The sequence below is a fragment of the Tachysurus vachellii genome, chromosome 12 (assembly GCF_030014155.1).
Source record: "Tachysurus vachellii isolate PV-2020 chromosome 12, HZAU_Pvac_v1, whole genome shotgun sequence".
Lineage (NCBI taxonomy): Eukaryota > Metazoa > Chordata > Actinopteri > Siluriformes > Bagridae > Tachysurus > Tachysurus vachellii.
Genome location: NC_083471.1, coordinates 18,502,739 through 18,527,722, shown reverse-complemented (window position 1 = coordinate 18,527,722; position 24,984 = coordinate 18,502,739). Strand labels below are relative to the sequence as shown.

General features: G+C 37.4%; 1 protein-coding gene across 1 annotated transcript in view; it reads left to right on the top strand.

Moving 5' to 3' along the window:
- Window positions 1-24,261, top strand: part of vcana (versican a) — a 28,587-nt gene extending 4,326 nt beyond the window's left edge. Inside the window, exons 5-15 of the mRNA XM_060883612.1 lie at window positions 260-387; window positions 1,422-1,715; window positions 5,584-6,702; window positions 9,395-15,430; window positions 15,566-15,679; window positions 15,775-15,888; window positions 17,442-17,600; window positions 18,059-18,141; window positions 20,599-20,743; window positions 21,325-21,507; window positions 22,705-24,261. Coding sequence (XP_060739595.1) covers window positions 260-387; window positions 1,422-1,715; window positions 5,584-6,702; window positions 9,395-15,430; window positions 15,566-15,679; window positions 15,775-15,888; window positions 17,442-17,600; window positions 18,059-18,141; window positions 20,599-20,743; window positions 21,325-21,507; window positions 22,705-22,847 — 8,518 coding nt within the window. The 3' untranslated portion in view covers window positions 22,848-24,261. The remainder of the gene's footprint in view (window positions 1-259; window positions 388-1,421; window positions 1,716-5,583; window positions 6,703-9,394; window positions 15,431-15,565; window positions 15,680-15,774; window positions 15,889-17,441; window positions 17,601-18,058; window positions 18,142-20,598; window positions 20,744-21,324; window positions 21,508-22,704) is intronic.
- The last annotated feature ends 723 nt before the right edge of the window (window positions 24,262-24,984 follow it).

Below are 24,984 nucleotides of genomic sequence, written 5' to 3'. Positions count from 1 at the left end.
TCCCCTACCATTCATATGCCCCCTTATTCATATGGCTTCTTGGAAATAACAATATAGGACAGAACGCATGACATATATTGTGCTAATCTAAGCAGTGGGAAATGGCCAAATGCCATGTTGTGATTACAGACATTCCATCTTATTTTGTAGTGCTTTATATGGTACAAAGCTTTATAGAGATCTGAGGCTAGAGCCTTAATGAGCAAGCTGATATTTGAAGCTTGTGCCATGCAGAGATTTTCTCTCTTTGGAAATGTAGATACCCCATCATTAACCCAAGACCTGGCTGCTCTGGGAACCTGCTTGGAAAACCTGGGGTTCGGACATATGGCCCTCGAATGCCCACTGAAACCTATGATGTGTACTGCTATGCAGATAAACATGACGGTAAGTGCATGATGAGAAAAAGGCTTACCATTCCTGATCTTTTCTTAGAGCTAACCATTTACTTTGTGCAAATGTAATTACCCCCTTAGTCCGCTTTACTTTTGAGTATGCTATCAGTTGACTTCCAGCTAGGTAAGGCCTTAGAAGAAGTCATCTGAATGTGGGTATTTGCTCTAACATCCAGTACTACTTCTGGCGAAATACACAGATAGTGTGAGTGCAGCCAAAGTAGTTATTTGTTGTTCTTTAGCACATTACTGACAGAATGAGTGTTGTTCTAACAAATCCCACAATTATGTAGTTACAGGAATCAAAACGTAAATTGTGCCTAGAATTATTTCCAGAACAACTTCATTATTTCTGGCACCACAACAGAGAAGTCCATTTCTGTATTAATTATTGGTCCATTTCTGGCTGCAGCAACATGTGTTAGAGCCAGTAACATTTAGCTGATCAGTGTTTTGCACTGTCAGTTTGAGATTTTGCTGAATTTGTTTGTGGAAGTGTTAAATATTGCCTGCAATTCTGGACAGAAATATAGAAATGGTAAGTAAGCAATATGTTATACAAATATAGGATAAGTTTAACTCTAATGTCTGCCATACTTCAGCATAATCATACTCATTCTAAAAGATGCCTGTTTTTGGAGTACAAGTACTATAGTTATTGTAGAGTTTAGTATAGAAAGATGAATGTTTACTTATTAAAACCCAGTGCTTTGATTGTTAAAACAACCAGCCTTTTAACATTTGAGGGTAATCATTGTGTACAGTATATATTTATTTTCTCATATACAGTAAAACATGTTGGTGAAGAAAACCACATTGTTTCACATATGGAGAACATTATGTTTTATTAAAATATTCTGATCAGACCTCTCATGCATAGATAACAGCTTCGGTTTACACTCAATGATTCATTCAGCAGTTTTTATACATTTTAAAATCCTAATATTTTAATTAGCACACATGCTAACTTTAGCTGTTCGGTGTGTGATATGCAACTAAAATATATATGTATGTTCATTTGTACAGGTAATGTTTTCTTTGCACCCACAACAAATAAGATGACCTTCGAGGAAGCCAAATTTGAGTGTGAACAACGAAACGCTGTCTTGGCCTCACCTGGTCAGCTCCACTCGGCCTGGAGAAAAGGTCTAGACCAATGTGACTACGGCTGGCTGTCTGACGGAAGTGCCCGCTACCCTGTCGCCATACCCAGAACACAATGTGGTGGAGGTTTGCTTGGAGTTCGCACCATGTACCGGTACCGCAACCAGACAGGTTTTCCTGACCCCAGCATGAAAATTGGAGCTTACTGTTTCATAGGTATAAACCTTTGCATTCTACAATCTTCCATCTTTTTAAGTATCATTTTCAGTCAGACAATTCACATCTGCTAGCTATTGCGCAACCAAAGACTACCAGAGACAACTAGAGGCCAATACTGTCGCTTTCTTGGCAATCAGTGTGGCATCAGTATTTGAACTTGTGATGATAGAGCAAACAGTTTTGCCACTTAGGTGCTATTATCCAGTATGAGCACGAAGTACAAGAAGCATTTAGAGAAAACACAGGACAATTGTTTAACCAGAGCTCCAGATTTTCTTGATGTCATTTCTTAGCATGTACGTAATCTCTTCCCCACCCTTACAAGCACTTCACTCCCAGACACACACACACACACACACACACACACACACACACATTTCACTTTCCCAATAGTTCTCTCCTTTCCCACATCAGTGACATTAAATCCAGGCAGAAGCTTGGACTGTGTCTGCATCTAAGCACATTGTTTGTTAAGTTGAAAGACTAAAAGTAGATGGAAAAGTTTATATAAGTTTTAATAGACTGTGTCTGTGTGTGTTTGTGTACAGTGATTCCTTGAGCTCACTCTATTTAACTTTGGGTTTTTACTTGTTTCCTGGGAAACCAAATTGGGCTTGGTTAAAAGGAAACTTTACTCATTTCTGTTTAGGTTAACTTCTTCAGGCATTTTATTATTAATCTTTCTAAATAATCAACTTAGTACTAATGTGACTTATTCAGTGATAAATATTCTTAGAAAATGTTGCCACAAAAGCAGATTACATTTTTTCAGTACAGCAATGGGCTGTAATGGCACTTTCACTTGAATGCCTTGGAGCCCTTTTTAAGCCTTTAAACAGTGTGAGAAAGGGCTTAGGAATCCCTCTTTTAACCTTTATTCTTCTGTCCACCTCTCATTTCCTCAACCAGACTCTCCATCCTCTTTGTCACTCATGCTCATGGTTATCAGGACAGACTCAGAGATAATGGATAGAGCTACTGCTATGCCTCCCAAATTAACAAGTCTTGCTGACCTCTGCCCTGGTGTGGGGGCTCTATCTTTTCAACCGAGGCTAATTTAGATAACTTGCCTCCTGCTAGTAAGGGCACTCATCCAGAATGTCAGCCTACTGTGATAAGTATTGGACCCCAGGGGTCACCCAAAAACAGGACGCCGTGACCTGCTTGTTTGTTTGGTCTATTTTAGGTCAGTCTCAGGTCCATGTGGTTTTTTAAGTGCTGTTCATCGCTTACATAGTGGCCAGTGTGTTCTCTTATTTCTTATAAAGCCATATCCACTCTCTCCCAAAATGAATGTTGAAAGCTTAAATACTCTTTCACTGGAACAAACCAATGTCTGTGTTTTTTTTTTTTTTTGGAAAGGAAAAGAATGCCTTGCACCTTACATCAGATATAGCTGGAGAAATAGGGGGAGGGTATTGTCCTTAATGCATTACAGCTGGAGTGTTAGCTACAGGGCATGTCACTTTACAGCAGAGAGATTTTCATACACATAAATTCATGAAACGATATACAAGTGATTATTTGAAAACATTACAAGATCTTGTGTTTCATTTAATTTAACGTTCAGCCAAATGTGGTCAGTCATTTTAAGCAGCAGAGTAAGAAAAGCAAAAAAGCTAAAAATAGAGAGACTAGGTATGTTTTGTCTGAATCTGTCAAACTGAATTAGCTAGATAAAAAAACATTTTATTTTTAGGATCATAGTGTACACACAAAAACATACCATATTCAAAAGCCTTCCACACATAATAATGGTGCAGAGCAGAGACAAGTGGGTCTTGGTTTGATTGAATACATTGTTAAGAAGTGTGGTTAGATGTGCTGTTGAGATACAGTACAAGCTCCTATCATTTTTGCTACTAGTGGCTAAATATATCCAATAAAGCTAATACAAGCATTAAAGAAACATGTGTAGAAGGTGAATGGTGAGAAACAGAATGACACACATGCTGTGGTCATGCACACAGAATGCATTTTCTCTTTGGCACGCTTTCTCACTATATACAGAAATTGTGCTACATGTGCTACAAATAGACAGAAAATGTGCTACATTGTGCAATTGTGGTCTAAACCATCATAAACAGTATATAAGCCATATTTGATGGTTTGTTTTTAAACCATGACAAATCCAAAATTTTTATTTGATTCTTTTTGAGTGCAATGAATAAACTTTTTTATAGGTGCTAATTATGTCAGATTGCGACACAAGCAAACACACATTGTTTAAAATGTTGAAAAATCTTTCTTGCACTATAATTATTGCTTTATCACAATCAGCTTCACACTAGCTTCAATATAAATATATATATATATATATATATATATATATATATATATATATATATATATATATATATATAAAAAAAAACACATTTCCGATTTATTATGTGTATGAATGCACAGGGTTGTTTTAACATGTCAAAGGAAATCTGAAAGTGGGTGGAAGCATAAACCATTAGAGAGAAAATGAATCTGGAGCACAGCCCAGGAGATGCTATATGACTTTGTCTCAAGGAGAAATCCAATTGTGAATGTTATTGATGAACAAATTATAAATATATTGGATGTTTTAGCGATAAAAATTCATAATGAAATTGGATGGATTTCTAGAGTGTGCATAGAACACGGTTTTAAATGTTTTACCTGTGCATCCCAGTAGGTATGGGTTTTAACACCGTTTAAAACAGAAGCTTTTGAGTGACAAACACACACACACACACACACACACACACACAAAAGCTTTTGGTGCAAACTGGGCTTCAGTTGCCACACCTGACTTGTGACCCCAGTAAATTGCAAACAGTAAAAATATTACTTGCATCCGAACAAAATAGCAAAATGTTGGCATATAAAATAAACCTGATTGTGCACGGCATGAAAATGAAGCATTATTGAGTGCAGATTTCTAAGAAAGCCTCCTTTGCAGTTACTCTGTTTGAATTATATTAAACTGTTCCTATTTTAAATTCTTAATGTTCCTATTTGAAATACTTGTACAGGACAGCAGATATATAACCAGTTAAATCCAAGTCTAAAAGAATCCCGAATACCAGTTTAAAAAAAGGTTTGGCAGTGCAGAGGTTAAAACTGTATTAACTAACCTGGGAGGTATAAGAGACTAAAGCAGTGATTAGCAAATCAGATACAGGTGATTGTGTAATCACAATCAGTAAGCTGCTGAAATTAAGTGGGTTGGCCAAGAGGGGGCATGATGGCATAGAATTCTGGGAAACTGAGTTTTCAGAGGATAGCATGACAGTAACAAAGACATGTAAAATGCCCCACTGAAGCAAATATAAACAGGTGTTAAAGATAACATTTTGTACAAAGAGTCTACACAAAATTATTATATTAATAATTATTATAATGTTTTATTAAAATTCACTAAATAGTACAAGAGGTCTCAATGCACATATGTGATCCTTTTCTGATTTTGGTATAGATATTTTGTTAAGGTTTTTTGATTTCCCAAGCTGTTTTTAATCATCAAGGCTGGTGAGGAAATTACATTATGAAAATAATGCACATCTTCTAACTAATCAGATTCAAGCATTTAACCAACAAGACATACTTTGTCTAACGGACCTAAAAATATAACATATCACTCAGCTTCATGGCACTGTGTTGTGGATTACTTTCCAATGATAGAACGATCCTATTAAAAATGTTTTCTTACTTATTTATTAGCTATTGGCCTTTTGTATTGTGGCACATTGGGAGATGTATTGTTTAAAACAATGGCAACTTTATAACAGTCATTTACTAGAAGAACAAATGTTTTCCTCCTCTGTTCAATGTCTGAAAGCTATACATTTTGTGAGTTTTACAGTGGAATAGAGAATAATACTGTGTTTAATTTTAGGTTATGAGTTTCTGAACAACCAGACAACATGGGTGGATGTCACAGTTGAGGGTGTCACCACCTCACCCTCAATGGCCACTTCAACCACAGCCCAGACTGCTCTCTCTGAATCCTCCCTGGAGCCAAATATTTTCATTGAATCACAGACCACCATAGATGACTCTGAGTCCCAGGTCCTGACAGACCCTCCTTTCATGTTTTCCACTAGCATGGCCCCATCAAGGAGTTCTGACTCACCAAGTAGCCAGCATGTAACAGCTATCCCCGGGGATGACTCAGTAAGCACTCTCACAGATGCTAGAAATGTGTCGGAAACTCGAGATTATGACTTAGTATCCACAACAGCTGGTCCTGAAATCCCGGAGATTCCATCAAACAAATCAGAAGATATGAATGGAATTGTAGTAGGTACAATTCCACCTGATGTTTTAATCTCAGCCTCTCAAAGCACAGAGCCAATGTTTGTACTAGGGAAAACAGAGGAATCAATTCTGGAAAAGGATAAAATACACATAACCTCTCATGTCACACACACTAGCTCTAATCTGACAGTAGAACCTACAAAGTTAATCAGCATGTTTGCTGGAGTTTCACTGTCTAGTACAACAAAAGATGAAAGTATTCTGCCAAACATCACTAGTGTTCATCTTACTGTAAGTGACATAAGCCCTACAGAAGAAACTCAGTCTACATTTTCTGATGATTATGACAGCGATGAGAAAGTCACTGAAATTGGTGTTATGGCTGGACCTCCACCTACACAAACAATCAGTGAAGTTTCAGATACCACAGATGGACTTAGTACCATGTCAGTTACCACTGATGCAACTGTCACATTCACAACTGATACAAAACCCAATACAACTCATTCTGACAATACATCAGCAACATCCACAGTCACCATACCAATTGAGATAACAACTCCCATACTCGCTGAGAAGTTCGATTCAACTATATCAACTGAAGAAGAATCAGTATCGTGTTCTTCAGAACTCATTGGTGAAGTTGCAACAAAAGACATCACAATGACAGATTCTTCAGAAAAAAGCACCAAAAATTGTACAGATGTCCCATCTATTCAACTGATCATCATTAACATCCATGAGCAGAATGGAACAGGTAAGTCCCTTCTTATTTTTTACTCATTATTCCCTGTTACTCAAATCCACAAAAATATTTGTTTGTGAGAACATTGACATTGAAAATTCAACCATTACACACTTTAATGAGTGGGTTGTTTGCTTTCAGTGATGCATATGTTTTAATCATAGAAATTAGCTTAAGACTCTGTCACTATTGTATAATTGAGCCCATAGCAGGCTAAATAAATAATCTACATATTATTTATGACATTGCCCTCCAGGGTGCGGAATATCTAGACTTTCTGTCAAATTACTTTATGGGGAGATGATTTACACCCACATATGGAGTATTTAATATAGTAATGACTCACATCGATATTCAGACCTCAAATGTCATGTCAAACATAACTACAGAAACGCTATTTTAAAAAATTGCACAAGAGTTATGCAATATAGGGTGAGTTATATAGTTATAGGGTGTGGTTTGCCTAAAACAGAGGTCTTAAACTCAGGGCCCAACTTAAATTTCAAATTAAAAGCATGATAAAATAGCCTACCATGCCCACACGGGTTATGGTTTCATGACCTCGATTTTAAATCACATAGAGATCACATATTCCACTTTATTGTATTGCAGTAATATGGCACATTAACTACATTTGAGTGAAAGTTTATTGAGCCATGCATGTAGAGCTATTACAGTAGTGACCTAATATTAAATTAAACAATATAAAAATAAATGGGAAGGTATCATACAAATACATAAAACAAATATAAAAATAAATATGGGAGCTTATCATACAAATACATATAACAAATATAAAAATAAATAGGGGAAGGTAACATACTAATACATGCAACAAATATTAAAATAAATATGATGAGATAATGTCCTCATCAGCCCTGTAATGAGAACAGGTAAAGAAGATGCAAACATTTAAAATTCACTGCCATGCTAAAGACCTGATTTAATGAGGCCTCATTGGATTTTATTTGAAGATTTGATGAGGTCTCTCCACAGGATCATAGTGTAAGTGTGCTTTGTTCCGGATTTTTTGAGATTAATCAAAGCGCTCCTTAGACATGGCACTCGTCTGTTCACACTTAGTGTGAAACCACAGTCAGCTACTTTAAAATCTTGCCATCGTGTCAGTTTACTTGGAATTAAAGACTGGTCCAAAACTGGTTCCTTTGGTTAGTGTGTAGACCAATATGTTCCGTATATTTCCTTATTGTGGTATGTACAGCCAAAGGAGAAGTAGGCAATATTTTAATTTCACTGCTAGTTATATACGGTATATAACTGCCTATGTAATAAATCAAATCTAGAATCTATATAGCTCCCATATGCCTCCATTTAAAAATGTTTCCATATAAATGGCTTTCAATATTTATTCAGCCTAAGTCTGTGCAGATCAACAAATTGTTGTTGATCAAAACATTTGTAACAATTAAGCTGTTTGTTTGAGTTGTTTTTAAAGAAAGGTAACTAAGCTTAAATGTTTAACAATGTTAAACAATTTTATGCTTCTTGGAGGCTTTTTTCAGACAGCTCTTACACTTATCTAGCTACACTAACTATTTTAGAAGTAGTCCTAACACCTTTAGCTGCCAACTGTTAGTTTTGCATAGCTTTTTGTCCAAGAGTGGAAGAGACAGCACACATGTTCTCATTGGTTCACACTGCCTCTCTGGTTTCTGGAGCCTTGGCAAAAAAATCAACTCTTGGCATGCTACCTGAATAAGCACAGATGCCTATTAGCACACTAAAGACTGGCCGCCACAACAAGGCTGATGTCACCACCAGAGTAATGTCACCCCTCTCTGTAAGGACAGCTGAACAGTGAGCTTGTGAGGAAAAGTGTTTACTGCTTTTTATTGGCCATGACTGGGTGTGCCGTGACATCTAAATCAGTTAGCCAGATTTTAAGCTGATGTTTAAACACCAATGTAAAATGTTGTCACTCCTCATGCATTGTTTGATTAATTAAATTGATTTCCATTGTAAGGTTGTGCTAAAGAAAGAGTTTGTGTCAATTATATAGAAATTACAGGGTGTATCCGTAATGGAATTATTAAGATATTACTAAACACAGCACAAGACGTAGCAAATGAAATATGGTCATATGGTGGCTGGACTTATGTTAGTGATGTAATTATTTGAGCACAAAGGTGTATTTGTATCTCACTTCAAATGCCACAAAACACCCACCTTTATGATCATGACCCAAGCTATTTTATGTGACTTTAATTAGCAGGCACATGGTACTGTATGACAACAAAGTCAACACTGCTGTTCAGTTTTCTTTGGGCTGAGAAGAAAAAAAACACAAAACATGTGTCTAGATTTATAAACTCTGCTCGGGTTTTAAGCACTGTTAAGAATTGTATTTATTAATCATTTGATTTAAACCTGAAACAAGACCTAAATATTACCACTGAGATGCCTGAGACAGGATACAACTGAGCAGATTAGGAATAACCTTGCTCAAGGAAAAAATAATTCACCATAATTCATGTAATGTCTGAGCAAGCAAGTAGAACATTGTTTCTCTTGTGATTGACCTTCTTAGCTTGAGTTCTCAAAACAATGATGTGTTGTCTCACTGTGTTTGCTTCTATATTCAATGTTGTCCATTCCTTAGCTGATTTATGAAATAGTACTAATACAGTTTATTATAAATACTGTAAGCAAGCGATATTTAATATATACCCATTTTCTTTTATAGCCCACCTGGAATCTCTGATACCCCAGCTTTCAAATATTCCTGAGGTTCCAAATAAGCCTATTCCCTCCCCTGTGGATGGTGAGCCTATCTGGACCAGCGAACAGTCTACTTTTGATTTCTCCTCTCCTGCAGCCACCAGCACACCAACACTCAGTTTTATAAATGGCAAACATGAGGTGAGCATTGAGCCTGAGAAGTCTGATGCTGAGAAAGAGGCAAGAGGAGATGTGTTTGAGAGTGTGTCCTCTACACTTCAAAACCTAACAGAAACAGAAGAAAAAGTAGAGTCATCACCCGGTTTCGATTACTCACTCTTAGACATTGGTACAACACAAGATGGGTCACTTGAGCCAAAATATGTTGATAGCAGAGAACCAATATTAGTAGAGTCTACTCCGCCATCATCACCAGAGACAGATCATGAAGATGAGACTCTCATGGAGGAAAGAGGCTTACTACCAGGTACTCTGTCCGGCATCACAGTTCAAAGAAGCTCCTCACCAAAGCCATCTGTGTTTCCAACAAATGCTTCAACAACTATCTCAGATGTTGCACATTCTAAGCCAATAAAACCCACTGAGGAAATTTCTCTTACTACTGAAGATGGGTCTGGGGAGGAAATGGCTGCTATTCAAGCACTACAAGTGACACAGAAAATGACAACATTACAAGCAACAGAAGGTGACAAATTTGACCATACAATGGATGCAACTGAAAAGAAACCATTACTGCCCTTTCATACTGACACCACAGATATTACCACAGACTACTGGACATCAGAGTCAGGAATGAAAAAGTATGCTTTTACTACAGAAACACCTTTGTCTGCAACACATCAGACAGACAGTACATCCACACCTGACACTGTTGAAATGCAAGCTATTTCAAAAAGCACAGTTATGATTACATCTTCACCAGACATAGAAATCAGCACTTCAACAAAATCCTTATTTATAGCTGAAGAAGAAGGATCAGGTGCTGAAACCCATGATTTCATTTTTACAAAGCCTACTTTACAAGGTACTCTAACCCTCAGTCCAACAATGCCAGAAACTTTGGTTCTCCAAACAGAAGAAACATCAGAAAAACCATCAGAAGTCAATATTACTGATTCCTCAGAAAACATATTCTCCACACAAGAAGAAAAACATTTAGATGAGGTATTATTTCTAAGCACTGTATCTACAGTGGAGGAAACAAGTAAAGATGTGCCATCAGGTACGCATTCTGAAACTTCTGAAAAATTTTCTGAAGCTGATGGCTCAGGAGATGAGTCGCTTGTTATGTCAACCACAAAATCCCCAACAGTTTTTCCATCGCATACTACAACCCATTCTGAACAAAGTATTACCACAACAGCTGTTTATACATTTCAGAGAGGTGATGAAAGTAAAGAGTCAGTAAAAACAATTTCAGAGGAAATGGACACAAGTCAAGCTACTGTATCAAATAGTTACCTCACTGTAGAGACAACAGAACCAGCCCAGGCGAGCAGTACATCTGAATTCGTACAAGAATCCTTCACTGCTACAGTTCAAGCTGTGATGTCAGAGGAAGGCTCAGGTGACCAGAGGCCTGACAGCCCAGCAGGAGAGATTCTGGCAGCAACAACAGTGCCTCCAAAGTCATCTGAAGTGCCTATTACGGATGCCTCTGAAATGGGCTTCTCAACAGAGAGCTCAGAAAAGAAAACAACTGATCAATTTACTGCTGAGTCCATAAGTCAAGGGTCACTATTGCTTTTCCCAGATACAGAAGGTTCCGGTAATCAAATAACTGATACATTTTCCACAACTGTATCACCTGACAGAGATCATTTTATATCCACTATACCAGTGTGGGATGGGACACTGTTATCTCACTCAGAAGATGCATTATTAGGAAGGACATCAGAGAGCCCAGCAATTGCATTTATTATTGCCAATACAGTCCCCGCTACACATGAAGTTACCAGAGAGCAAGAAAGTACTACAATAATCCCAAGTCCTGTATCCACACTTATTCCTGCCTTTTCCTTATCAGATGGAACAACAGTAAAAGTGGAAACAGATCACACAAATGAAGCAGAAACTGAAAATCCACCATCAACCATAATAAGTGATGCTGTCACTTCAATCTTATTACATTCTGCACCAGAAGATGACTTTTCTGGTGACAGCACTCTTGATCAGTTGAGCACAACCTCTTTTATGCCAGCGCATAGTGCAGTTACAAATGACCAGGATATGACAACAAGAAAATCACCAGAGAGTGAAACAAAAGAGAGTATTACTACATCAAGAACTTTTACAGTTGACCACACACAAACAATCGCAATAGAGCCTAGCTCAACAGAGATCCAAACAACACCAGAGACAACTGGCACATCTGGAACTAACCATTACAAAACAGAGTCCCACTTAGATACTGGATATGTAGAAACCACAACTACAGTATCTGAAGTGCCATTTATTACTTTTGATCCAACACAAGAAATACAACCGTCAGAGGGTTCTGGTGAAGAAAGTGGGGAGTTTGAGGATGGTATTTCTGGTGATTTCTTTAATACAGTTGTAGAGTCCACGCCCCCTTCACAATCTCCAGCTACAAAAGATATATTAACAACAGACTCAGAGGCAGTTGTGGGAACAGATTTGCCAGTACACCCAACTGTTATGGAGGTATCATCAGATTTTGCCCACACAACAGGTACAGTCGTTGCTTTTACAGAGGGTTCTGGGGACCAGAATGAAGATATCCTTAATGCTGTCACCTCACCAACATTATCAAGTACATCTCAAATATCTCACTTAGAGAGTATACCTAATGCCACATATTTAACATCAACTTCTACTGACATGGAAGCAGATCAAAAGACTTCCATACTTGAAGGTTCTGCTGACAGTATGCCAGGAACAACTGAAGCAAGTAAAGAATATTCCGTAAGAACTGATGAGGCAGAAATTAGCTACACAAAGAGCACTTTAGATTACTCAAATGTTGAAACAGCTACACTTTCCACAAAGTTACCGCCAGAATCTAGTTCACATATTCCATCACAAACAGAATTAATGTCTTCTTCTTTGGAGTCTGGTAGTGGTGATACAGAGGACAATGGTACTGAAAGTGAAGGGGCTGATGATGAGGGTTCTGGTGATCTTGTATCCTCTCTCGTTGAATCATTTCCACCTATTGTCAGTGCTACAATGGAAGTAACGACGACATCATTCAGAGGGATTGAAGGTGAGGGTACGATAGGTTATCAAGGATCAGAAATGACAACAGCTGAAGTAAATACAGAATTGTCTGTGAAAACAGATGAGGCTGAAACCAGTGAACATAAAACCACAAGTGATCACCTAAGTGTTGATACTTCTACTCAGTATGTATCGTTCAAATCTGAATCTACTTCAGCAATGCCTAGAACAATTCAAAAAGAAACTACTGCTGTCTCTTCAGATGCCGGTAGTGGCGACATAGAGGATACTACATCTGAAGGCACTGAAGATGAAGGCACTGAAGATGATAGTTCTGGTGCTCTTATTGAATCTGCTGCTCCTTCACAAGATCCATTAACAGATATAACAACAGAAAAACCTAAAGAGTCAATACATATAGGTATCAAAGACCTACCATGGATTGCTCCCACTTCATCTTTCACAGATTCAGTTGCCTTTACAAATATAGATAGTTTGAGCCAGCAGTCAGCTGTAACAACTGTGCCAATGACGCCAGGCACAGATTCAATCTATCACACAACAAAGCAAGTTGATTCAGACACAGATGTGACTACTCCAGTTTTCACCGTCATATACCAAGATAGTACAGATAAAGAAGTTACAACAGTTGTCCCATCTAGTAGTGAGATCAGATCTAGCAAAATTACCACAAGGCTTCATGATACGAAATCAATTACAAGTCCTGTTATCATATTCACAGAAGAGATAAAAGATGAGGATGACCTTTTCTCAACAGTTACAGACAGCATGAAAGACCATAGCACCAAAACACAATTTATTACCAAGGATGATATGATCATTGATGCAGATACTGTTTCAGGGTTGGAACCCTCATCACCTTTTGACTCCACTATCAACACAGAGGAAGCAGCTGGCATAACAGCTGTCACCATGACACCTCAATCTTCCAGCATACTGACAGAGGAACCAGAAGGTTCTGGAATAGACAGTCCTGTTTTACCCTCCTCAGATTTACACCTGCCTACTCAATCAACCAGGGAAGGGTCAACAACTCTAGGGATAGATGTAAGTCACTCAGTAAAAGCTGAGGAAACAGAAACAAAACCAACATTATCTGTAGATATCAGTGATGAAAGATTTACTGCTCAAACTGTGGCTCCTTCAAAGATGACTCCACACTTGTCAACATCCACCCATTCTACTCAAACTAACCTGCATTCTACTAGTAGTACTACACATTACAGCACTGGAAAATCCTATCCTACTCAGACCACCTTCCAGATGACTACAAATCAGCCTAGATTTACCAATAGTGATTCTATCTACGTTACTAGTCAGCACAGTCACATCATCACTCAACCAAGCCATCCAACCACCACTTACCCTAAAACCATCTTGCATGTGACCAATACACAGCCAATGCCCAAGTCGTCTGATATTTTTATTGGTTATTTATCATTAGACAGTGTCTCAGTAGAAGGCTCTGGAATGCAAACTTCAATACCAGGCGTCACTGCATCTACAGATACAAGCTCAACCACAGTCTTAACAGCAGATGTTAATTCTGGGTATATTACAGATAAAACCACTGACTCTAAACAATTAGAGTTTAGTTTTGCGACCCACGAAAGTATTACAGAAGAAGCTTCAGGTCTAATTTCAGAACTTACAGTGTCTAGTGAATCAGATTTAATTGAGACCATAACTGCAGTAGTTCCAACAGTAGTTTCACATGACATAACACAGGCTACAATCCATAGCGAACCAAGATCAGCACTCCCTTATGATGATGAGTCAGTAACAGGTAGTGCATCATCTGTTATGGAAGGTTCTGGCATTGAGAGTGAGAGTGTTGGCACTACTACAAAATCGGACATCACAGTACAAACCCCAAAATATGAGGTAACAGAAATAATTCAAACAGAAAGAGCTAAAGTGAAAGATAAGACAACAACAGATGCAGTACCACAAAGCTCAGAGATGCCATTATTTGATTCATCCAGAGAAAAGACATCAAGCCCATTATTACCAGAGGAAAGCTCAGGTGATGTTTCTGAAATCTTAACAGAATCAACAGCCATATATAATCAAGTGTCAACAGATTACAGAGATTTCTCCACCACTCATTCACCTGCTTTGGTGACACTATTTAAAGAAACCGAGAGTCCAACTTATGCATCCCCAATACTCACAACATCAAGGTTCCTTCCTGAAGGACTATTGCCTACTAAACATACCTCACCAGAAGATTTGTCAACAGCAGAAGATTTGTCAACAGCAACAACAATTATTCCACTGGATGGTGATGCTGAACCTTCCTTAGTAGAATCTAAACCATATTTGATTGATTCTGAGACTTTAGTGCCTGAGAGTGAGACTCCCCCTGAAATCACTCCAGTATATGAGAGTAAGACATCAGCTGACAACACTGAATGGCCAAGCAATTCAGTCAAATACCCCGTACAGAGGTTATCCACTGTGTCACCTATGGAGCACTTTTCTTATGAAGAGGTAACCACTGTCATTTCATCTTCTGATGAGATGTCAACAGCATCACCATTGTTTGATCCAGTCACTGGATCTATAGATGAGGAAGAAGTGTCACAGGAACAAGAGACAATTGGAACAATTGAGGAAACTGTATCTGCAACACTGGAGAGTACAGATTACACCACCTCATCAGCTGATGAAATTCAAATAGATTCTGTTACAACAGCTTCTCCTGCAGATAGTTCTGATGACACCATACTGGTTGAGGGCTTAGCTCCTGATCCAGAGGTACTGAATGGAACACAGATACCTATACTGAACGTGGACCTAGGATACACTGTTATTGGAGAGACATATAATATTGCAGGTATCATATTATTTTGAAGATCATATTATCAGCATTTCTTAACTCAATGATCCATATTATGTTTATGTGCCAGTTTTTCCACATGGAGCCAAATAATCATTGCCATGTGCATTCTCTCTTTTTTTTAAACTACAGGTGTCCATTCATGTTCTGACAATGGGTGTATGAATGGTGGCTCATGTTTGAAAAGGGGTAATGTCCAGATTTGCAGCTGCCTCCCTGGATACACTGGTGACAGTTGTGAAATAGGTATTGAACCTGCAGTGATTTACGTATTCACTTAATCAATTAATAGTAATGTATTATTCAGCGAATGACATCTCATTTATGTAATCATTATTTAGATATTGATGAATGCCATCCCAACCCATGTTTTAATGGCGGTACGTGTGTAGATGGGATCAACTCGTTTACTTGTGTATGTCTGCCAAGCTACAGAGGGTCTCTCTGTGAAGAAGGTAAGGACATAATTCTTTGTTAATGTTGATTTACACTTTACTTAGAAAAACATTACTGTAACATACAGTTGCTGGAGACATCTACAAAGACTCAAATTTCCATAAGGTGTATTGAGCTTTACCTAATAAAGAATACCATAGTGGTGTAATTGGTCTATATTGAATGTCCATGTAACACACCATGGATGCTGGAATTATACAAGGATGATTCATTTTGGGTGTCTAAAAGCTTACAAACAGCTGCTTATGATTCTTAGGTTTCTTCCTACCCAGAAATGAACTCAAGTTTAAGCCAAGATAGATGAATCAGTGGGGCTAGAAATGATTATCCTCAGTAAACATCTAAAAATGCCCTTCGTAATTGCAGTTAATTAGTTTACCAAACAATTTTTACCTTTATATAACACTTAGAAATGTCTTTAGAAAAAACCCTCTTAACTATTCTTGTGTATTTTATCGCAAACATTGCCAAATTAAAACTACAGCATTTCCTGTGTTCTCCTTCATCATATTACCTTAATTTACTATTTGAGTGATTAACTGCTGGTCATTAGAGTTTCTGCCAGGGTAAATCTATGCCATTTCAAATAAGTTAGGAAACAGTGCAGCCCAGGGCTGGTCTAGAAACCTCCACAGTGATTAATTGCCTATGGCTCATTTACAAATGTGGAAAAAAGTGACATGATCGTAGATTAAATTCATGACTCACTTGGTGCAATGTTTGGAACATCTGTCTCTGTAGAAACTTTGTACACTAAGATATCAGGCAAAGTGGACTCTTGAGCATTTAAAATGTTAAAATGTTAAGGATTTGAATCATATCTTTATCCTGTTCAACCCTAGGCCTATTTTTGAGTCGCTTGCTTGAAAACGACATGCTCAATTTTAAATGAGTATATCAGAGTAAGTGAAGATGGAACATAGCAAAAAACAAAAGCAAAAAACAACACAAAAAGCAAACAATTGGTGGTTAAAAAAGAGATTATTTGCTTCTGGTTCTGTGAGTTTTAGTCACAGAGTGCTCATCCTTACACCATTAGAATCTGCAGAATCTGGTTGTGCTTGTAACATGCAGTGGCCGATTACTTGTGTCAGTTTTGTTGCATGCGCAATGTTTACGCATTTTATTTTGCCTGTTCATTTAGCTGCTTGGTGTTGGAATTGTGTTTTGTTTAGGCGGAAATGGTTTTTGTAGTCTTATAGCTGAGCTTCTTCCTGTACTTCTGGCAAAATGATCCGGTAATCAAGGTGAATAGACTAATTGGAACAGATATCTCTTCCAGCTGCAAGTGCTTAACAGATCTCCAGTGCAGTGGTGTGTAGTGTACTACAAGGATGAAAGAGAGATAAAATCACTATGCCCCAGGAAGAGCAATAAAGGTCAAAAAGTTGTACATGGTCAGATTTATAATACCAGTTTACTCAAGGTTATAGTCCTGCATTCACTACTCTTAAAAGGATTTAAATACATTTAAATTCATAGTAATTCATTGAATAATTTAACTCTTTTGGTCCGACTTGTGCCGCATTACTTTTGCATTTTTTTTCTGCAGACACAGAGACATGCAGTTATGGATGGCATAAGTTTCAAGGCCATTGCTACAGGTATTTCCCTCACAGGCGCACCTGGGATGTAGCAGAGCGTGAATGTCGTCTTCTAGGTGGTCACCTTACTAGTATTCTGTCGCAGGAAGAACAGCAGTATATCAACCGTAAGTAAAATTGATCAGTATTGCCCATATGTAATACTACTAGTGATATAAAGATTAAGAATCAATTGAAAATGATCAATTGAAAATGATAAATAAGGAATATGCATCCAAGACAACTAAGACAATTTTATATCTCTGTTTTCAATATATTTATATTTCCACTTTTCTTATCTAAGTTTATAAAAAAAAAACAAAAAAAAAAAAACATATTTTTAGTACTGAAGGGTTTTGAATGCACAGACAGAAGGAATTGTGGGATCATCTTCATCTACATAGTTGGGAAGGTATTACATAGTCATGAAAGAACATTCTGATTACTAAAGAGAAGATGTGGGGTATAGATAATTTACGTCTGAGAAACAGGAAGTAAGCTATGTAGGCTAATAAAAAATTTCAAGACTAAAAATACCTAATATGGCAAAAGAATTAACCAACTTGTGCTCTTTTTTCCATGGCAGGCCTTGGCCATGACTACCAGTGGATCGGACTAAATGATAAGATGTTTGAAAGGGATTTCCGGTGGACAGATGCCAATATTTTGGTAAGGGAGTTAATTGTATTTTATGGATTCGTCTGGCCAGAGGGCATACAGTATATAGTCAATCAAAAGCAATCCTGATAAACAAAAGAAATATTTTTGGATGGTTTCCTCTGGAGATTATAGATAATCAGTTCTAAATATATACTGTACTAGTTCTCATGATAATTGTAGAGAACTCTTGTTTTGGGAAAGATTCCAGTTTCTTAAATTTAATAGCATTTTTAAACTGTGTTTGTACAGTTATAGGTGAGAGGAAGAGGTTGTAAAATCCACCTCTACTGCTTTCAGTGGTATTCTTGAAGCAGACAGGAAAGTGGCTAATTACAGGTTAGGGTGGTTTGGTGCTGATTGGACAATCACTTCAAAGATACAGCATGTGTTCCTGAGGGGGGAAAGAAAGGAAGCCTTGGGGGTAGGAGATAAGCAGCTTTCTCATTGCTAGAAACATTCCCTCCCAGCTGAGAGATTAAAATAAACCTGTAAATGAAGCAGGGGGCGTAAGCTGACAGGTGTAGACAGGTACCACCTTTTCTGAGGAAATATAGAGGAACCAGCCATACAGATGGGCAGCACCTGGGACTAACTAAGTGAAGGACACAGCCCAGGGGCACTGTAAATGTGTGTTGTGATGGGGTGTATGTGCTTATTTGTCTGTTCTTACATGCATATGTTTGTGAGTGGTCCTCATGTATGATGTACTTCGATACTTGTAGGTACATGAGAGGAGAAAGGGAAGTGAATAGGCTATGTGGTTATTTGGAATAAATTGGAATACCATTAAGCTTGTTCTAGAGGTTTGACAGTGGCATTACTAAATGTCTGCAGGAAGCAGTGGGTAGCCTGAGGATTTGGTATAGGGTAATAACAGGACACATGGCAAATCGGTCCAACCTGCGTTGAAATCTAGAGTGTTGCTGAAAGATGGCAGACATGAGAAATGCACACACAGATGGAGCTCATGCCATATGGTTCAGCTGAAACACACGAAGGTAAAGCATTGCTCAAGTGCTCAGCCAAAGCCATTATAGTAGTTACATAGTGTTTGTTATTGTTGCATACATAGGCAGTATTGTTGGATAAGTGGAGTTTCAACTGCATAAAAGCATTTGGAAGTTTGTGTGAATATGAAGACATACGATTCTGTTGGCTGACAAGCATAAGCTGTAAGAATCCATTTTAAATATTTTTGCAGAAACATGCATGACAGTGTAACTATAACGCATTCATTGCATAGCTATCCTGAAAAACTTTTTTTTATATCTCTTTTCTCACTGATTTTATTTATTCCCGTCTTAAGTGATCCATAGTCAATCTCATCATTCTTAGACAGTGAGAATTTTAGTGGAGTAATGAGAAAAAAGAAAGCTGTCCCAGGAAATACCACATGATCCTCATCATCTTGTAGCTTGGATCTTTGTGTGTGGTTTAACCCAGCTGAGCAGTGGTCAGTTAAGAATCCACATTAGCTCTGCTGGATCTTGAAAAAAACAGGATTTCTCCTTTGAATTTCCCCTAAAATCTGGGTTGATTATACAGTGAGGAGGTACACAGCACCCCCACGTGGACACTTTGCATTGTCTCATAGGAAACTAATCTGGTTCCTGTTTTCTATTTTCTATTAATTGAATCAGTCTCACTGACATTTGATGAAAGCTTGATGAGTCCTCATGGAGTTTGTGCAATATAGGATCTTAAATAACCTTTGCATGTGCCCTATAATTTGCATTAGGCTTATTTATACTGCCACTATGCTTTAATTATCTTTGGCAGTATTGTGTCTGAAATACTGCAAATATCCTGAAATTCCAATTGTGTGATTGTTTTACTGCAATTGTACGTTGGTTCAATTAGTTCTCATCTGTGTTGTTACAGGAAGACAGCTCCACCAAGTGGTCTTTGTTGTGTATTACTACCACAGGGTTTATAGCCCTATTGTTTGTGCCCCAAAAGGTTTATATCAGTCATTCATAATGTTCTAGCTAATACTCTTGTGTCAGCTAATGAACCATAAGAAAGATGAATAAGTCAGCATGGGGTCGAAATGTATTACTACATAATTCAAATGATGCAAGAATATAACGGTTCTTGACTGCTTTAATGATAATCATTTTACTCTCCATGGTGTTTTCAGAACAGTACACTTGACTTGTTCCTTAATATGGGATGATGGGGCCAAATGAAGCTTTTTAATATGATAAATGTGTTTTCAGTGCATTAGCAAGCTCAAGTAGCGCTATTTGCTATGGGGAAAATGGGAGGCATTTATTGTTGCTGTGTAAGCATTATAGTAGCAAAACATCAGTGCATCACAATTTTTCTTACTTTTTACACAAAAGCACAGCACAGTGTCAACATTACTTTTAGTCAATAAATGTAATAATTACATGAAAATCATTTCAAGAACTCACACCAATTATGATATTTAGATACATAATACTCTTTTTCTTTTTTTTGCAGCAATATGAGAACTGGAGACCCAACCAGCCAGATAGCTTCTTCTCTTCTGGTGAGGACTGTGTGGTAATGATCTGGCATGAAGACGGTCAGTGGAATGATGTCCCATGTAACTACCACCTCACCTTTACCTGCAAGAAAGGCACAGGTGAGGATTGTGCCATCATGTTATAGACATTCATTACGAGTAGAATTTATCTAACACTACATTTTACTTTTAAACACTACATAAACAGATTGTGTATACAGTGATATACTGCATAGTGCCAAAGTTTGTGTGCTCTTTCTCTTTTTTTATTTTTCCAAATGACTTTCAGTGCCATGCCACATTATCTGGTATTTTTGCAATCTCTTGATTTTGACTCGTGGTTTGGATTAAAATCTCTTTACAAGATGCAACCAAATTCTTGTAATAATGGGGTGTGAGAACTTTTGCACTCAACCGTATATTGTATGTTTCCATTTAGAAAAACAGTGAAATCAAAGAAAAAGTGTCGCATATATTCTGTTTTTATCTGTTGCAGAGCCATACAAGGTTTTAGACACTTATAATCATTGTCTTCATGGTGCATATTTATTTTATCGTATTATAATAATAAACTCTTATTTACACTCCTATTTATTCTTGGACACGACTCTGATTAGTGCTGCATATTCCCTTACAGGCTGAGATAAATCAGACAGCATTGTAAACGGTGTTTTTCTCCCTCTTGTTTTTCCTGTCAATAGTGTCATGCAGTCAGCCACCTGTGGTGAAAAACGCTCGTACCTTCGGGCAGATGCGGCCAAGCTATGAAATCAACTCGCTAGTGAGATATCAGTGTTTGGACGGCTTCATCCAGAGGCACCTTCCCATCATTCGCTGCCAAAGAGATGGCTCTTGGGACCTGCCCAAAATTTCTTGCATGAATCGTAAGTCTTCCTGTATATCGTGCCTTTATAAAAAGGCTCATCTCTTTTGCCCTTAGAGATGAATACATATAGAAAGGAGATCACTGATCATTGAAGATGATGCCATTTGAGGATTGAAAGAGATTAAAAATAATTCAAAATATATATGCATCGTCTATAAAAATAATGCTGGTTTTTTGAATTAATCCTTTTTTTCCCTCTTGCCACATGCCAGTTATGCCCTCCGGCTTGTCACATCTCCCTGAATCACATGAAAGATCTTTCCAAAGACAGCCTCAAAACTCTCTAAGCAACACATGCTTAGTTAGGGACTCGAGATTTTATACAGTCCTATACCTCCTTAGACTGTGCATATAAATAAATAAGAATGAATAAACACAAGAAGAAAAAATAAGAATAATATACAATTGTCTTACATGTTATATGTCGGAACAGTAGGATATGATATACAAATATATTACAGGTATTAACAGTACAGAATTTGCAAACAGTAAGGAATAGAAAGTGATATACTAAATGTCCAGGCATGTTATTATACACGTAGTAATACTAAAAGTGCTGTGTGCAAAATGTCAGTGGAGTAACACAGTCTTTACAGACTCTTAAAGGGTAGTGATCTCTAACGTTAGACATATGTACAGTATGTAGCATTCTGCACATGCTCAGTCAGAAGGCAGTGGAACACACACTCTTTCCCATATTCATGAGCTCTGACTGACAGGGGAGAGAGAATATGCTATCCTTCACACCGTGAGCGCATGACAAATTTTGCTCCCTTGGCTCCTGGCCATAGATAGCCATGACATTTTCAGGATCTGAGCTTGCAATCTCCCGATAATCGGGTGAAGACTTTTCTGTTGTGGCATTCGCAAGCTAAAATGTGCTCTTTTAAATGGACCCCTGAGGGGGCTAGTTGGCATGATTTATTGTCATTATAAGTAAGATAATCACTATAAGCTTATTTTCTTAGTAGCATTATTGATGTGAATTTTTGAACAGCATTTTCCTTGCACATTAAATTTTGTGCTAAACATTATAAGATTCATAAGAGCTGTAAATATGCAACCGAACAGTGGAAACTGAACAGAATCTGTATCGTGTTCCACACAATGATGCCAATAGTGATCTTATTAACCTTTTTTTTTTTTCTTTTACTTCAGAAGTGTGATCTAAAATGTTCCCTGATTTCTTTTCCAGCCTCCAACTTCCAAAGAAGATACAGCCAGAGGTATCAGCCCATCAGAATTTATGGCAGTCATCGGAAAAGGTCTGCAGAGGAGCCTGCCAGTTCTCCCAAGAAACACCATCACCATGCCTTCAAGAACAACAGAACCAAATAATAAGCCTTCCTACTTTGATACTATAGTCTCAACTCTGTCTCTGACTCTGATTTCTTTTTTAACAACACTCAAAGGACATCTGACAGAAACTTAGATACATGTGTGGAAATAGGAAATGGACACAAATGGAAAAAGATGAACATCTTGAGTTCTAGATACTGGAATCAACACAGTGATTTTCCAGTTTTTAGGACTAAAGGAAAGGATTCCTCAAATAATTTCGGTTGGCCACTGAAAAAAAGGACTGTTGCTCTTTCTGCTGGATCACTGACTGATCCTTGCTAGTGATTTATATGTTAGTGAAACTTTTTTTTTTTTTACTTCAGATCACAAAATGCCTTCTTTGCGCAGTATATACTAATGTAACTTTGCAACACTACAAACTCCTAGAGATGGTAGACAGTCAGCACCATGTAAAGGACTTTGAGCCAGAAAATACCCCAGCACATATCTTTTTACTGGATGTTTTCATTTGGATGCTGTATATCAAAGTTCTTTCAACCGGGGATTCCACAAATTCTGAAGAACAAGCGCTACAAAAAGCACAACATATGGGAGATGAGACATCCAAAAGACTGAAGAAGGAAAAAGAGACAAAGACAAGCCAATACGTGCTCAGTATTCTGTAAATTATGGTACAGAATATGTGGAGTGACCTTTGATAAACGATCCACAAGGAATTTATAATCACCTCACAAGTACAATTTGGTGCCTAGATCACATAGCAAGTGAAAACTCGGTCTGAAATCATATTATATGTCATTGGGTCTTCCAGCATTTACAGCAGATATATCTCATTTAATTTCTAAATTTCATCCATACCTTCAGCTTTTATGTTGTCTTTGGTAAAATGTCAAACTACTTTTAAGAGAATGTACTTTGTGAATTGCTCAGCAAGACTTGAACCACATGCATACAGGTCATTTATTTTCCAAGCTGCTCCTAATCTTCTCGTGGTTGTAGCTAATATGCAACACACTGGAGATGTAATATGACCTGCATGCACAAATGCATTATGTTAGAGCCCAGCAAATCCATGTGGTGTCACTTGTGATTGTTAAGGATATTTTCTATTTAAACACAGAGAACAGAACAAAATATGACATTTGGGGTGTTTCAATGGGCCTAAAGACCAAAATCTATCAGTCAAACCTTTCTACATGGAACGTCTCAACACATCTCAACAATAATTAACATCCATTTGTTCATCCCAAGCATTGTTTTTAAATGCATTTTTGTTGTTTTGCCAGTTGTGTTTTATCCAAAAGTGCACATATCTTTTTATATTTAAGTATAACATTTTTATTGTATAATGTGAATGTCTGGGTTGTGTGTGTAAAAAAAAAAACGATTTGCAAGGAAACTTTTTACTTTTTAAACTTGCAGTGTCACCTAAGAGACAAAGTTTATTCCATCCTAGTGTGTCATTTTTGTGTCATAACCTTGATACGGTTTGAAGCAAAAATTATTATAAAAAATATTATATGCATCTGCACATGATACTATTATAAGATACTATAATTATAGTAAATAACGGATTGTTTAAGTGTCATAATGCACAAAAGTAGTGATACATTTTGACCAGAAGATGGAGTGATTAATTTAGCCTACAACAAGTACACAAATTCTGAACCATTATTCATTTAGAACTTCCAAATATTAATTTTTCTGTAATTTTTATCATAAGACACTATATGACCAATGGTATATGGACACGACACTCACAGCGATATGTGGTTCTTCTCCAAACATTTGCCACAAAGTTTAAACACACAAGTAAAGAATGCATATGAATGCTGAATCATTAAGAATGATCCTTTACCTTGGACCTACTGTAAGGGGCCAAAACATAATCAAGCATGACAATAATATGTGTGTTGCCTGACATCTGGCCTTGTTAATGCTTTAGGGCTGAATGAGATAATCCCCACTGCCATCGTCCAATATCTAGTGAAAAGCCTTTATAGAGGTGTGGAGATTATTATAACAGCAAAATGAGGGAACATATTAATAATGGGGTGTTTAACAAGCACATAAGCACATAAGTCCACAGACCTTTGGCAATAAAGTGTAACCTTCATTAGCATATGCACATGTGGTTCCATAATAAAAGGCAAGTAATTTTTTAAAATAAAAA